Source organism: Salmo trutta, chromosome 29 (assembly GCF_901001165.1).
Source record: "Salmo trutta chromosome 29, fSalTru1.1, whole genome shotgun sequence".
Classification (NCBI taxonomy): Eukaryota; Metazoa; Chordata; class Actinopteri; order Salmoniformes; family Salmonidae; genus Salmo; species Salmo trutta.
Window position 1 is genome coordinate 24,877,230 of NC_042985.1, and position 13,615 is coordinate 24,890,844.

The 13,615-nt window shown below is 45.2% G+C and overlaps 1 protein-coding gene across 2 annotated transcripts in view; it reads right to left on the minus strand.

Moving 5' to 3' along the window:
- LOC115167187 (furin-1) overlaps nucleotides 1-13,615 on the minus strand; it is a 99,094-nt gene that overhangs the window by 26,261 nt on the left and 59,218 nt on the right. For both annotated transcript variants that reach the window (XM_029721361.1, XM_029721360.1), the window contains exons 4-6: nucleotides 5,802-5,897; nucleotides 2,797-2,925; nucleotides 2,528-2,604 (exon numbers count right to left, since the gene is read on the minus strand). In XM_029721361.1, the coding sequence (XP_029577221.1) occupies nucleotides 2,528-2,604; nucleotides 2,797-2,925; nucleotides 5,802-5,897 (302 nt within the window). The remainder of the gene's footprint in view (nucleotides 1-2,527; nucleotides 2,605-2,796; nucleotides 2,926-5,801; nucleotides 5,898-13,615) is intronic.

The window sequence follows — 13,615 nt, forward strand, 5'->3', positions numbered from 1 at the left end:
TCCTCCTCTAACTTATAGCAGCATTTGATAAGTCAGAATGCAAACTTATAACATCAATTGAACTATTTTCCTTGGCCCCTGCAGCCTTGGCACAGACACAAACATGTGTATGTACTAGACATTTCAAGCTGTGTGTACACAACCTGACATGTGACAGTGATACAGCGGAAACTGAAAGCAAATAATACACACAAACACACATGCCTCCTGTTACAAAGCAAGAGGTCTTCCAGTCTTGCACTAACAGACACAGAGCGCTGGCACCCTGGAGGCCTGAGAAAAGGTGGCCAGATGATGATCACCTGCACTTACTGCTACCAGCAATATCCCGAATGTTCACCCAATATACAGCTACATTACTATGTGTGTACAACTACAGTACAGTTAATCTAAGTTTCTTGTCCTTGATGGTATCTTGCAGTAAGCCAACTTAATGTAATGCACTATTCAAAGTGGCAAATTCAAATTAGCCAACTCCCTGGCTCTTTTTAATTAAAATATGAATAACATGATATCAGCCATAGTACAGCAGTTACAGCACCGCGTGATAAAATCAACTTCCTCCAGAATGTAAAAAAAATACCTCAAGTCTACTTCCCACTGCTTTACCAAATGTCTCATAACAGAAAAGCCTCCGTTGGCAAAATCAATAACAAGAGAACCTCAGTTCAAATCTTATAGAGATTATCCTGCGCTAGACCTAGCTGTAAAGTCTGCCACTCCCAGCTGGGGACGGGTATTTGGGAAACATTCAATACATAAAAAGAAAACCCCCCGAATTCCAATTTTAGCTCGCAGCAGAGGCCCCAAGAGAGGCTGATCCTCCTGTTCTAAAACAGTAAGGCTGCAGACCCACAAGGCCAGATCACATGTTGACTTGACAAACACAGGGCTGAATGGCCACATTGCTGCAGTGGAGCGTTCCTCATGCAGGGGAAGAAAGGGAGCTTTATGGAGGTGAACAGAACTGGGCTTTCTACAGGGAACAGACCCTTACACAGCCTTACATAGCTCCAGCCTGCCCACAGGGTGTTTACATACACGCCTACACCAACCCCACGCAGTTACACACACACACCTCAGTCCTGCGACGGGAAAGCGAGGCAGAGCTGGGCGGCCGGAGATAAGGGCTGGGGTGAGCTAGGCAGGGAGGAGAGGACAAGCCAGGAGGATTCTCAGTCCAAAGGCATTTACTCCACTGTGTTTGTGGGATAGGGGAATCAACTGTCTGTTGGCTGTGTGTATGCTGGGGGAATCATAATAATGTGTGTGTGTGTGTGTGTGTGATATATATATATATATATATATATGTGAGCTAGGCAGGGAGGAGAAGTGGTAAGTGGCAGAGCTCCATTGGCATTAGCTCTTACACTGCCGTTTCACTTTCTCTCTTTGACAGCAGGAGCCTCAAGACCTATGGCTATACACACTAGTGTAGGAAGCAATGTATGCACTGTCGTTTTACTTGAGGTCATCTTCATCTCTCCTTACACCAGTCTGGCCTCCATGTGGACAGTGCCTGCTCCAGACCCATGCAGTCTCAGTTGGAGACCTTTGATTTCCACCAGCGTCTAACTATAACCTTTGTCTGTCATCACCAATCATGGTCAGCCTCAAGAAAAAAAAGGGTATTTGGCTAGCGGCCCGAAAACAGCAGATTACGGAAAATCACAAATGAAAAGTCAGAAAGGGGAAGCACGCAGGGGAGCGGAACGAGGGGAGCAGGCCTTTCCAGAGCCAGGAGATTTGTCGTATTTCGTTAACACTGATGAAATTAATTCGATCAATTCAGGGCAGCAGGGAAGACATCGCGGGGGTAGTAAACAAGTCTTAATGCTATCTGCTCAGGCCACTGCAGTAAAGCTGCTTTCTTCACAAATTCACTTAATCCCAGGAGATTTACTCCACTTAACTAGGCCACAGAAATGCCCTGGTAGCAGCTGGGTGATTTAAGACTAAAGCACATGGGCTTGCTCTCGATTGGGGGGGGAGACCCAAAACCCATTGAGATGTTCTCCGGCCCTCTAAGAGTATACTACTTCAATCGGTCTCCCGGTTTATTAAAATAACTCAACTGTCACATTCAACACATTCATTGAGTGCATTTCCCTTTCCAGTCAGAGAAGCTCTGCTCTAACAGCAGTGGGCAGCCCAACACCTGACAGACCTGGACCCAAGCCAGAGTGATGCTGACCATAACTCACTCCATTACACCACCACCACCCCAGCGCTTTTGGCTTTGTGTCTCTCTCGCTCTCAGCTGACTGCATGAGAAAATACAGTATTTTTAAATCAGGACATCACAATGAAACAGCCTATTCATGTAGAGGCGTGACGTTTCCTGTGTCCTACACGTCTCTCCTCTCAGAACTGAATCCTTATGTGGCATCGGCACACGACGTGACTCGTATTTCCATGATAATCATGCATTGACGTCAATGGTAGATTTGTATAAAGAATCAAGTTAGGCACGGGGAGATCAAATTCTGCTGTCACTGAAACTGTCTTTTTTAAATCAGGGTCTTACCGGTTGTCGTTGAGTTGTGTGTATCGTGGCTGAGGGTCTGGATCTCCGTCGTTCACATCATAGCTGGCGTCTGGGTCCTACAGGCAGACAGAGACAATCAGAATCATTTATCTATGATAAGAGGACTAAAAGTCTAGGGGTGAATACCAATAGTCCAAAATGGCCTCCTCTCCTCATCAACATGGATCATGGAAAGGAAGCCACCTTAAACTATTGACATGCAGCAGCCCCAGTTTTGAAGCCAGGGGTAATATGACGGTGATACTCACATAGTTTGATATAAGGTCTGGGTGGTTCTTCTCTATACCATCGTCCAGGATGGACACCACCACTCCCTTCCCAGTGTAGCCCAGCTCCCATGCACCTTTAGCATTCAGGTCACGATGATTAGTATTGTACTGTAGAGTAGAAAACACCAAGACCAGTCAATAGAGTCTAAAGAGCCATTACAAGACACGCATGTGAGATGACGAAAATGATCAAACGTATCTTTGCATTATCAAATTTAGAAATATACCACAAACCCCTGAGGTGCCTTATTGCTATTATAAACTTGTTACCAACGTAATTAGAGCAGAATAAATACATGTTTTGTCATACCAGTGGTATACGGTCTGATATACCACGGCTGTTAGCCAATCAGCATTCAGGGCTCGAACCACCAAGTTTATAATTGTTTTTAGACTATGAAATTAAAAGAAATATACCGTGATCATCACCAAACAGAAATATATAGATGAGTGTTTGGGTGATGTGGACCATGAGAAATGTGTCAGACTACATTAGACATCAATCATAACAGAAAATGACAAAATCCCCATGGGAGGCAGACTGCATCCTGTGACACCAGATAGGCTTACAACCTCCTGTGGTGCTAGGCAGACAGACAGGCAGACAGGCAGACAGGCAGACAGGCTCGTCACTCAGCATGTAGCATCAGTCCCAGACCAGACTCAGCATACATCTATCAGAGCCACCCCCTGAGTGTCTGTTCGTGGACAAGCAGCTAGCAGGGTAATGGTACAGGGAGACTCAAACACCATGTTTGATGCCTTGTCGTTCTCACACAGCCGTTTCTCTAGAATGCTGCCGCAATTTAATGTAATTTGTCTGAAAAGTGCCCTCCTACTATTTCCCTCTCATCCAAACCCTTTAGTGTCAGATACCAAGGCCTTTAGTGTCAGATACCAAGGCCTTTAGTGTCAGATACCAAGGCCTTTAGTGTCAGATACCAAGGCCTTTAGTGTCAGATACCAAGGCCTTTAGTGTCAGATACCAAGGCCTTTAGTGTCAGATACCAAGGCCTTTAGTGTCAGATACCAAGGCCTTTAGTGTCAGATAACCATGGCCAAAGCTTTGATCTGTGTAGATTCATCTCACTCAGAAAATCCTGCTGAAATCTGACTCAAAAGTGGAAATTACCATGAAAATTATCCAGGTTCTTGTAATGGTCTTGGATATTGGTATTTCTGTCTTTTTCCTATACCTAAATTGACCATTCTTACTGCATTAAATATTGGCACATGAACAAATTTTCCTGCCTTTGAAATTCCACACTGTGCTTTGAGATTTTTCCATCTTTTATCCAGTGATTTGAGCTGCTGTCATACATATAAATAAGCAGAGGAAGTAGCAGCAGAGTCTATCCATGTCCTTATCATAGAGACACAGTGTAAACTGACTACACAGATACTATTTGCCACCGGCTCTCAGGCCACTCCCTCCGGCTCTCAGGCCACTCCCTCCGGCTCTCAGGCCACTCCGGCTCTCAGGCCACTCCGGCTCTCAGGCCACTCCGGCTCTCAGGCCACTCCGGCTCTCAGACAGCAGCACCCCATCTAGAGCACTGTTTTGCCTGACGGCACCCTTGTTACATGCACACTACACCCTTAAACACCACACTACAACATTATTATACCTTTGCTACAGCTACATCCTCCCACTAAACCTAAATACTTTACATTCCTTACACCCTCACCACCATCCCATTGCATACTCTCTACTCCTCGTACCTCACTCCACAGTAGCCTTACTAAACCCACTCTAAACCCACTAACAGCAAGCAGTACCAGCTATACCTCTCCATACTTCTCCATCGCAGGGCCCCGGGTTCCCCGCCTCCCTCTGTAGCGTGATAGTAAACTGCTTAAGTCAAACCAGTGTGCCTGGAGAGTTCGCTAGCGAGCTGTGTGCGACAGAGCTGTGAACTCCGGAGGGGAATTAAATGTAGCTAGTCACACTGGTGAAGTCAGCCGCCCCCCCCCCTCCCCAACAGCAGCTCGGGGACATGGGGCGAAATTGGATTTGCTTCAGCTCCAGCGTGAGCGTGCTGGAGAATAAGCGAGGAATGTTTGTTTGTTGAGAATTACAATCAACTCTTTTATATTGCCTTGAACCTTCTTCGAGACTAATTAAAGGTGGAGCAAAGTGAAGAGAAATCACAACTTGTTCTCACCGTTTCGTTCACGGACCACTGGATCAGACTGTGTAACCTTCTCAAAGTGCGTCACTTTGCATTTAAGATGATGCATACAGTCAATAACTGAGACTGGTTTAATTTCAGTCCTTTATTTGTATTCACTGCCTCGTTCGGGGACTGTGCCATTGTCCTGGGAATACAATAAATAGACGAATTCAATTTGAGACTGGAAACCCAAATGTGTATGCCGTTCTGATAATGGACTCCTAAAAGACCATGGTCATTAAGCAGTCCATTCTGCATCAACCAAGACGCTTAATCGCATCCACTCCTTCAGACAAAAAGGGCCTCCATGTTTTAATACAGTCTATTGAATAGAGTAAAGTTTATTTTTTTACTCAGCCAACAGGGAACTATCCACTGAGTTATTGAGAACGGACAGACAGATCAAACAGAGCGCTGGGCCCTGCTGTGCCACTGTATGGGCTCTTATGTCATTTCCCTTTTAATAAAGAGACTGGCTCTATAGAGCCCTGTGCATCCAGACATAACATTGCACACAGCCGAGCACAGGGAGGAATTACTGATCAACTGAGAAGAGGTTTGAACTGTGTCTCCTGACAACACCGTGTCTTCAGTGATGGGCAGTAGTCTGAAGTTGTCCGAGAGGTTGTTTCTGAAATTTCAGTCCATACACTGAGGAAGCCATTGTGGCTTATTTATGACAGCAATGAAGCGCTGAGAGTGGGTATTGATTTCTCTCCTTACGCATTTGAGACACATTCTTCCTCATATTTTTCCTATTGAGAGATAATAAAGTGACTGTTAAACGTCAGCCAGACTTGGTCTACTCACCAGGTACCACTGCTGGGTAAACTTGGGGTCTGAGGGCTCTGTGTAGATGTCCCTCTTCTTCCTACTCTTCACCACCTGCTGTTCTGCCCACGTCACCTGAGGAACGAACACACACAGAGAGAGAGAGAGAGAGAGAGAGAGAGAGAGAGAGAGAGAGAGAGAGAGAGAGAGAGAGAGAGAGAGAGAGAGAGAGAGAGAGGAGAGAGAGAGAGAGAGAGAGAAAGGCATCAGTCACAGCATCAAACAGAGAGACGTGATTACATTCAGCTTGGACAATCCATTAAAACTGGAATCCTTAATGGTGAAGCTGCCACATTAGTTTGCGAAACTACCACAAACAAGTTATTGCAAACAACTGTACTGGCGAGAAGCAGCAGAATGTGTACTGCAATTTTTTGGTTACGTTGGCCGAGGCTCCTCACATCCGCTTCGTCAACAAAACAGAAACAATAACAACAGCCGTGGGGCAGACAGTGGCGCCATTTCCCCTACTGCGGATTCCATCTTTAAGTAGACTCGCACACCATGCTAATATGCGGATGGGAACGCCACTACTCCACTAGTAACAGGGATTTCAACCAGAGGAGGGCCATTACTGAAGTAACCGTGCTAATACGGCACTCATTATACCAGAGGAAGACCATTAGTACAGGGTATAAGGAATAACGATGAGCAGGAGGGAACATCAGGGTCACCGTTTCCCCCGAATGAAAGAGAAATCTAGTTTCAGCAAGCAGAGCGGGATGACAGCAGAGAGAGATAAAGGCAACAGCAGTTCTAACATACATATTCAGGAGCCCCTCATTAGAGACCGAGCCTAACGACGGCCTAGGCTGAGACTAATTACAACTGCTAGATGAGGCCAGATAAGGGGCCAGACACACAGAAGAACACAGAAACACACACAATATATCACATTAATGCAGACAGATACAGACCCACAAACAAAAATCCACATTAAGATAGAAAGGAGGATATACACACACACACACACACACACACACACACACACACACACACACACACACACACACTACGACACCCAGTCTTTGTCCTCAGTCTCCCTCCTCGCTGTGCTATGCCTCCCCACACAAAGCCCTGGTAATAACAGTAGGCAGGGAAGGATTTTTCTGGATTATGTGTGCATTGTGTTTTATTTATTATTTTTGCCAGGTATTACTGCGCTGTTGGAGCTAGAAACTGTAAGCGACCAATAAAATGTGATTTGATTTGAGCTATTCTTCTCTGGGAGTACCGGCTGGCGTGCTGCAGAAAGTGTAGACAGAGGCAGATTGCACACAGAGACAACCCTGCGTCACACCCCCATTACGGGCTGCTGTCTCCCTGTACAGTGGAGCGGCTGAAAGGGACACAGGCAGAGGGGGAAGTGGAGAGAAGGGTGTGGAAGAGAAGCTGCAGCAGGGAGACAAGAGACTGCTGCAAGGACAGAGAGGCAGGCATGAAGGACAACCAGGAACCGCAGCAGCCCCCTCTCTGCTAACAGCTCAAACCACAAGAGCGTCAATAACTACCGACACAACATGCACCTTCATGCGCTGCCCTCCAAACAATAATTGGTGTACAGAAGTAAAAAAATTATAATAATTGTAAAAAAATATTGGGGGAGAAATTCAACGTGTTTACATGAATCAGTGTTGAAAGGCCCTTGCTGGTTGGCAGATGTACAGAATCACACTGGAGCAGATGCTTCCACAGTGGGTGGCCCCTTCACAAGGTCAACACATTAAGAAGAATGGGGGACTGGGGGTGGGGCGCTACTGTACTGACAGCAGCAATATGAAAACAGAGATAACATGGGGGATTTGTCTGTGTCCTACAGCAGGGGATATCAGATGAAATAGTGGGGCATGGATAGGAGAAGAGGTTTAGGGAGGCTGAACCACTCTCCCTGGTCAGTCTATGGGGGCATCACAATACAAGAGGCTTCCCCTCCATGTCTCCTCGTCTCTGCACTGACACTAAGGTAGGTGAAAGCCAAATGGCAGGACGCCTACCAGGAATTTGCTGTCCCAGTTTAATGTCAGTGCAGGTAATGGAAAGGAGATGAGAGGAAGCTACGTTAGACTATTGAGATGTATCATCCGACTTCACTCCATTACCCATGAGTCCATGTGGCTTCCTGTCAGGAAGCAACACAGTTTCCATTGGTCTCTAATCCAGGTCTCTAATCCAGTCATGGAACAGAGTCGATAGTGTTGCTTTCCTCTTTCTTCTCCCCACAGACCAGTCATCAGCTTTAGACTCACCAGCTCCCCACAGACCAGTCATCAGCTTTACACTCACCAGCTCCCCACAGACCAGTCATCAGCTTTACACTCACCAGCTCCCCACAGACCAGTCATCAGCTTTACACTCACCAGCTCCCCACAGACCAGTCATCAGCTTTACACTCACCAGCTCCCCACAGACCAGTCATCAGCTTTACACTCACCAGCTCCCCACAGACCAGTCATCAGCTTTACACTCACCAGCTCCACACAGACCAGTCATCAGCTTTACACTCACCAGCTCCCCACAGACCAGTCATCAGCTTTACACTCACCAGCTCCCCTCAGACCAGTCATCAGCTTTACACTCACCAGCTCCACACAGACCAGTCATCAGCTTTACACTCACCAGCTCCCCACAGACCAGTCATCAGCTTTACACTCACCAGCTCCCCACAGACCAGTCATCAGCTTTACACTCACCAGCTCCCCACAGACCAGTCATCAGCTTTACACTCACCAGCTCCACAAGAACAATGACGACCGGGGTCATCAAAAACAAAAGTTGAAAAAGGAAACAGTGATATTGCATGGCCAGAAGCAACATGGTTTTCCCCTGACTGTTAAGTCTCTTACTCTGCGATTTACTGGCGGCCACAGAATGAGGCTAGGTCAGCCATGCAGAGTGTGAGAGGGCCAAAAGAGGGAGGGAGAAGACCCCTTTAATTGCACCGTTCCACAGTCTGAGCTCGTTCTCCTGCAAACAAGGCATTAACAAGGCCTGCTACAAGACCCCTTAATCACAGCTCAAGCACACTCAGTCAGGCATGCAGATTAGCTGCTGGTACTGGGCTCACTATGTGGTGTGTGTACTGAGAACACACGAAGCACATTAGGGAGGAACCTCACTTTGCATGAAAACAGTCTCTATGGTAACTCAGGGCAACACTGTTTACCCTCTGCATTTTGCCAATGGAGCCTGTCATTGCCATCACGAACTCTGCCAACCACAATACAACCAGAAAGAACACTGTTGATAGTTTGTTACCTTGATGTTCCAGATGGAAAACCTCCATCCAGTTCAACCAGGGGAGATGAGATTAGAAATTGAGGTTTTGGATTGTTAATGAACAGCCTGCTAAGCTCAGACAGTGTCAGCCTGGGGGAGGGGGTCAGTATCTCTGAGGTTATTGATTAAAACAGGTCAGCCATGACAGAGAGCGTCCCAGAGTAACTAAATCCCCTCTCAAGATGCACAGGGTTATCAGTAGCGCCTGACTGCATAGAGGATGGGTAGGCTAAACCTCACATGGAGCAACCAATCCTTTCCATATGACTGCTCTCTTCAATTAGCCTAACGGATCACCCCCAGAAACAGCATTAATGGGGCTTGTGTTAGTCTGGTGCTGACATCTTCAGGACAGGAATACCGGTTTACTTAACGGAGGAATAAACACACATGTTCATCATTGGTGTCTTAACCAGAACGGGGGAAAAATGCACTTTATTTATTTTCGCACATGCGCAGTCATACATCTCTCATAGGGCATGACTGTACCAGTGTAAGAACACAACTCAACAACATATTAGTCCACATGCCAACACCCCCACTTGCTCTTATACTGTACAAGTCGTATTCAACCTAACTTTATCAACACATTTAGCTTACAGTTATTCATCTCACAAATGTCAGTTTATATTCCAAACATGTAACCCAAGAATTTTTCATTTTTGAACTTCGTTACAGGTTTAGTCAAAACATCTGCAGCCATGTCTGCCGTTGGACAATATTCAATACTTATTTTACCATCACTGAGTTTAGTTTTTTTTTTTTTTGTTCACATGGTGTTGACCTTGTATGGTTCATCTTTATTTTCCCTTCACTTTGTGTAAAATCAATGCCTAGGAAATGTCCAAGCCTCCCAAGATCTTTCATCTTAAATTTTTCACGTAACATTTCTTTTACACTTGTGAGTGAGTCACTATCACTAGCAGCGATAATTAGATCATCGACCCAAATTATCAAAATGATCCTTTCTGTTGCAGTTTGTTTGTTATAAACACAGTGATCAGCTGGGTTCTGTGTAAAACCATTTTCACTAAGGTGATCATGCAACATTTTGTTCCAGTTCCTTCCTGACTGTTTCAGGCCGTACAGTGACTTGTTCAGTTTGCAGACTAGTTGCTCACCTGTATCTGACCTGACTTCAAAACCCTCTGGTTGCTCCATGTACACTTCACAGTCAATAGGAGCATGTAGATATGCTGTTTTGACATCCATCTGATGTAACTCTAAGTCATACTGAGCTGCTAGCTGCATCAAACAGCGTACTGATGTCATATTTGCAGTTGGAGAAAAAGTCTCCTTATAGTCTATTCCTGCCACTTGACTATACCCCTTTGCAACATATCTTGCCTTGTATGTCTCAGTCTCATCTGAACTGTTTTTGACCGCATAGACCCACCTGCCCCCCACTGCATTTTTACCCTCTGGCAGTGTGGTTAATGTGAATGTATCATTTTCCCTAAGGGAATCCATCTCCTCCTTCATAGCAGTAGCCCAAATCTCTGATTTTGGTGAAATCATTGCTTCTTTGAAGGTTTGTGGTGCATTGCACATTACTCTGTAGCAGTAGTCAACACTAGGTGGTATCTGGTCATCACATTTCACTTTACACTCATAGTCTTTTAAGTACTGGGGTTTCTTCCTCGCTCTGTCTGGATAGCGTGGACTCTGACCATCTGATGTCTCAATTTGCACATCTTGTGTCTCTTCTGAGTTTTGATCTGCCATCTTGGCTTTCGGCATGGGGTTTTCAAATCTCTCCCCATGAAGATCATCACTGATTTCCAAATCTGTCTGAGTTTGGTGTTCGACTACACCTTTTGTAACACACTTGACTAATCTGTTTTTAAGAACTTTCCCAGTGTCTGGGTAGTAGACTAGGTATGCTGGACTATTTTTATCATACCCGACAAAAATACCCTTTTCACATCTTGAGTCTAACTTTTTCTTGTTCTGTCTATATGCATAGCAAACAGATCCAAATTCTTTCATCTTTGAAAGATCAGGCTTTCTCCCAGTAAACATGTAGTGTGGAGTCTGTCCTACACGCTTATTGTAACACCTATTGCGAATTACTGCAGCAATCATTACAGCATATGTCCACAAGTTCTTTGGTAGGTTGCTTTCAAGTAGCATGCATCTTGCCATTTCGAACAATGTTCTCCAATTTCTCTCAGCCGTCCCATTTTGATGGGGTGAGTAAGGGGCTGAAGTTTCATGTCTTATGGCGTTCTTACTGAGCAGTGACTGGAACTCTTTGGCTGTGAATTCTGTGCCATTATCTGACCTGACACACTTTATTTTCCCATAAGGGGCCACATCAGCAATAAACTTCTCAGTAGCTTTTACAGTATCACTCTTTGCTTTTAGGAAATACACAAAAACTGCCCCTGAATAATCATCCGTAAATGCTAGAGTATATCTGAACCCATCTTTCGCCTCTGGCTCAATAGGGCCAGCCAAATCAGTGTGCACAAGCTCAAGAGCCGCTTTTGCTTTTTCATCAGGCTCTCTGTTTCTGCTCTGAACAAATTTTCCCTGAGTGCAGATTTCACAGTTGAGGGTAGATTTGTCAATTTTACCTGTGATTTTCATTCCCTCTGTCACATTTTCTAACTTTGACACATCCTCAAAATTACAGTGTCCAAGAATTTTGTGCCATGTGTGAATATCATAGCACCCATGACATCCATCATCATATTCATCACTTACAGTGTTAAGATAGTAAAGTCTATCGTACTCCTCGATGTCAAAAGTGGTACCGTTCTTGTGGATGAGCTTGTTACACCCCTGTCGAAAGTTGACTGAAGCTCCGTTGGCTGTCGCTGCTTTAACAGAGAAAATGTCCTGTGGAAACGACGGCACGTACAGCGCCTTCATCAGCGTTGTTTTTACCCGACGACCCGTGTTGTCTCTCAGGTAAACCTCCGCTGCACCTCTCCTCTCCGCGACACCATTCGTTCTTGTTCCGTCAGCCAGCTCCACGGAATGTTTTTCCGGTTTGAAAGTCTCGTCAAACTCCTTAAACTTCCCGATGTCCGTGACTATATGTGACGTTGCTCCCGTATCAACCATCAGCCCTTTCTGTTTCAGTCCACTAACCTGACAGTCACTTATTCTGAATGCAAATGTGTGGCTTTCAGCATCTGTTGCTTGTTTCACATTGTCTCTTCTTTTTCGTCTGCAATTTGCGTCAGTATGAGTGGAGCTCTTGCAAAAACTACACCACTTTCTCCGTTCTTTGCGCTCTCCAGTAACGGTACATTCCCGGGCCTTGTGCCCTTTCTGGCCACAGTTGAAGCAGGTTATCTCGGTCCCTTTATCTCTCCCTCTTGGCCAGCTAACTTTAATGTTACTTGCCTTCATCACGTTGTCGTCAGTGGAAATGGCGCTAAACTTCTCGGTGCTTTCATAGCTCCTCAACTTGGTTTTGAACTTGCCAAAAGTTGTCGGCTCGTCACTCTGCGTTATGTGGATGGCAAACGGCTTAAATGATTCGGGCAAACCTTTCAGAATCATTGCAATCAACAGCCCGTCACTTAAAGTCTCTTCAGCATTTCTCAGTGCTGTGATAGCCGTCTCAGCACGAATGATATAGTCCGTAACACTTTCGTCAGCGGCTTTCTGAAGAGAAGTTAGTTCAGTGTAGAGGCTAATCACACGTGGCTTCCCTTTACCTGCATAATGTTCCCTCAATATCTTCAACGCTTTTCTCCCATCATCTGCTGCTTCTCTCATTATCAGGGAAAGGCTTTTATCATCCAAAACCTGTATCAATTCGGCGTAGGCTTCTTCATTTTTCTCTCTGTCTTCTTCATCTTCATCCACGCTCAATATGGCGGCCTTTAGCCCAAGCAAACGCAAGTGCCCCAAAAACTTTGTCTCCCATAACTCGTACTTTTTTTCATCTCCGTCGAAATATAATCTATTCCATCGGCTTCCATGTTCCCTCCTGGGCCCATAACCTGTTGGTGCTGACATCTTCAGGACAGGAATACCGGTTTACTTAACGGAGGAATAAACACACATGTTCATCATTGGTGTCTTAACCAGAACGGGGGAAAATGCACTTTATTTATTTTCGCACATGCGCAGTCATACATCTCTCATAGGGCATGACTGTACCAGTGTAAGAACACAACTCAACAACATATTAGTCCACATGCCAACAGATTTCATGTGAGACAGGGAGTGAATAAACATTTTGAATGGATGGATTTAAAATCAACACAATAAGACAAGAGCAGTTAACTTTGTCTGAGTTTTTAGTTTACCACAGATTACCATCTGATCCTCAGTCAAGACAGACAGATGTTTCCAATGTTCATTACACTTAAATTAAAGGCCTTTGCCAAAGTTTCCCTATCGCAAACAGAGATAATTAAGCAAATGTTTGAAAAGGGAAAAATTGGAGCAAGCCAGAGAGGGAGTCTCCGGGAATTGTTAAACAGACCGAGTGAGGTGGAACAGAACAGAGGGAACCAGCTAGCAGTTAACAGATAAGATCTCCATTATAAATG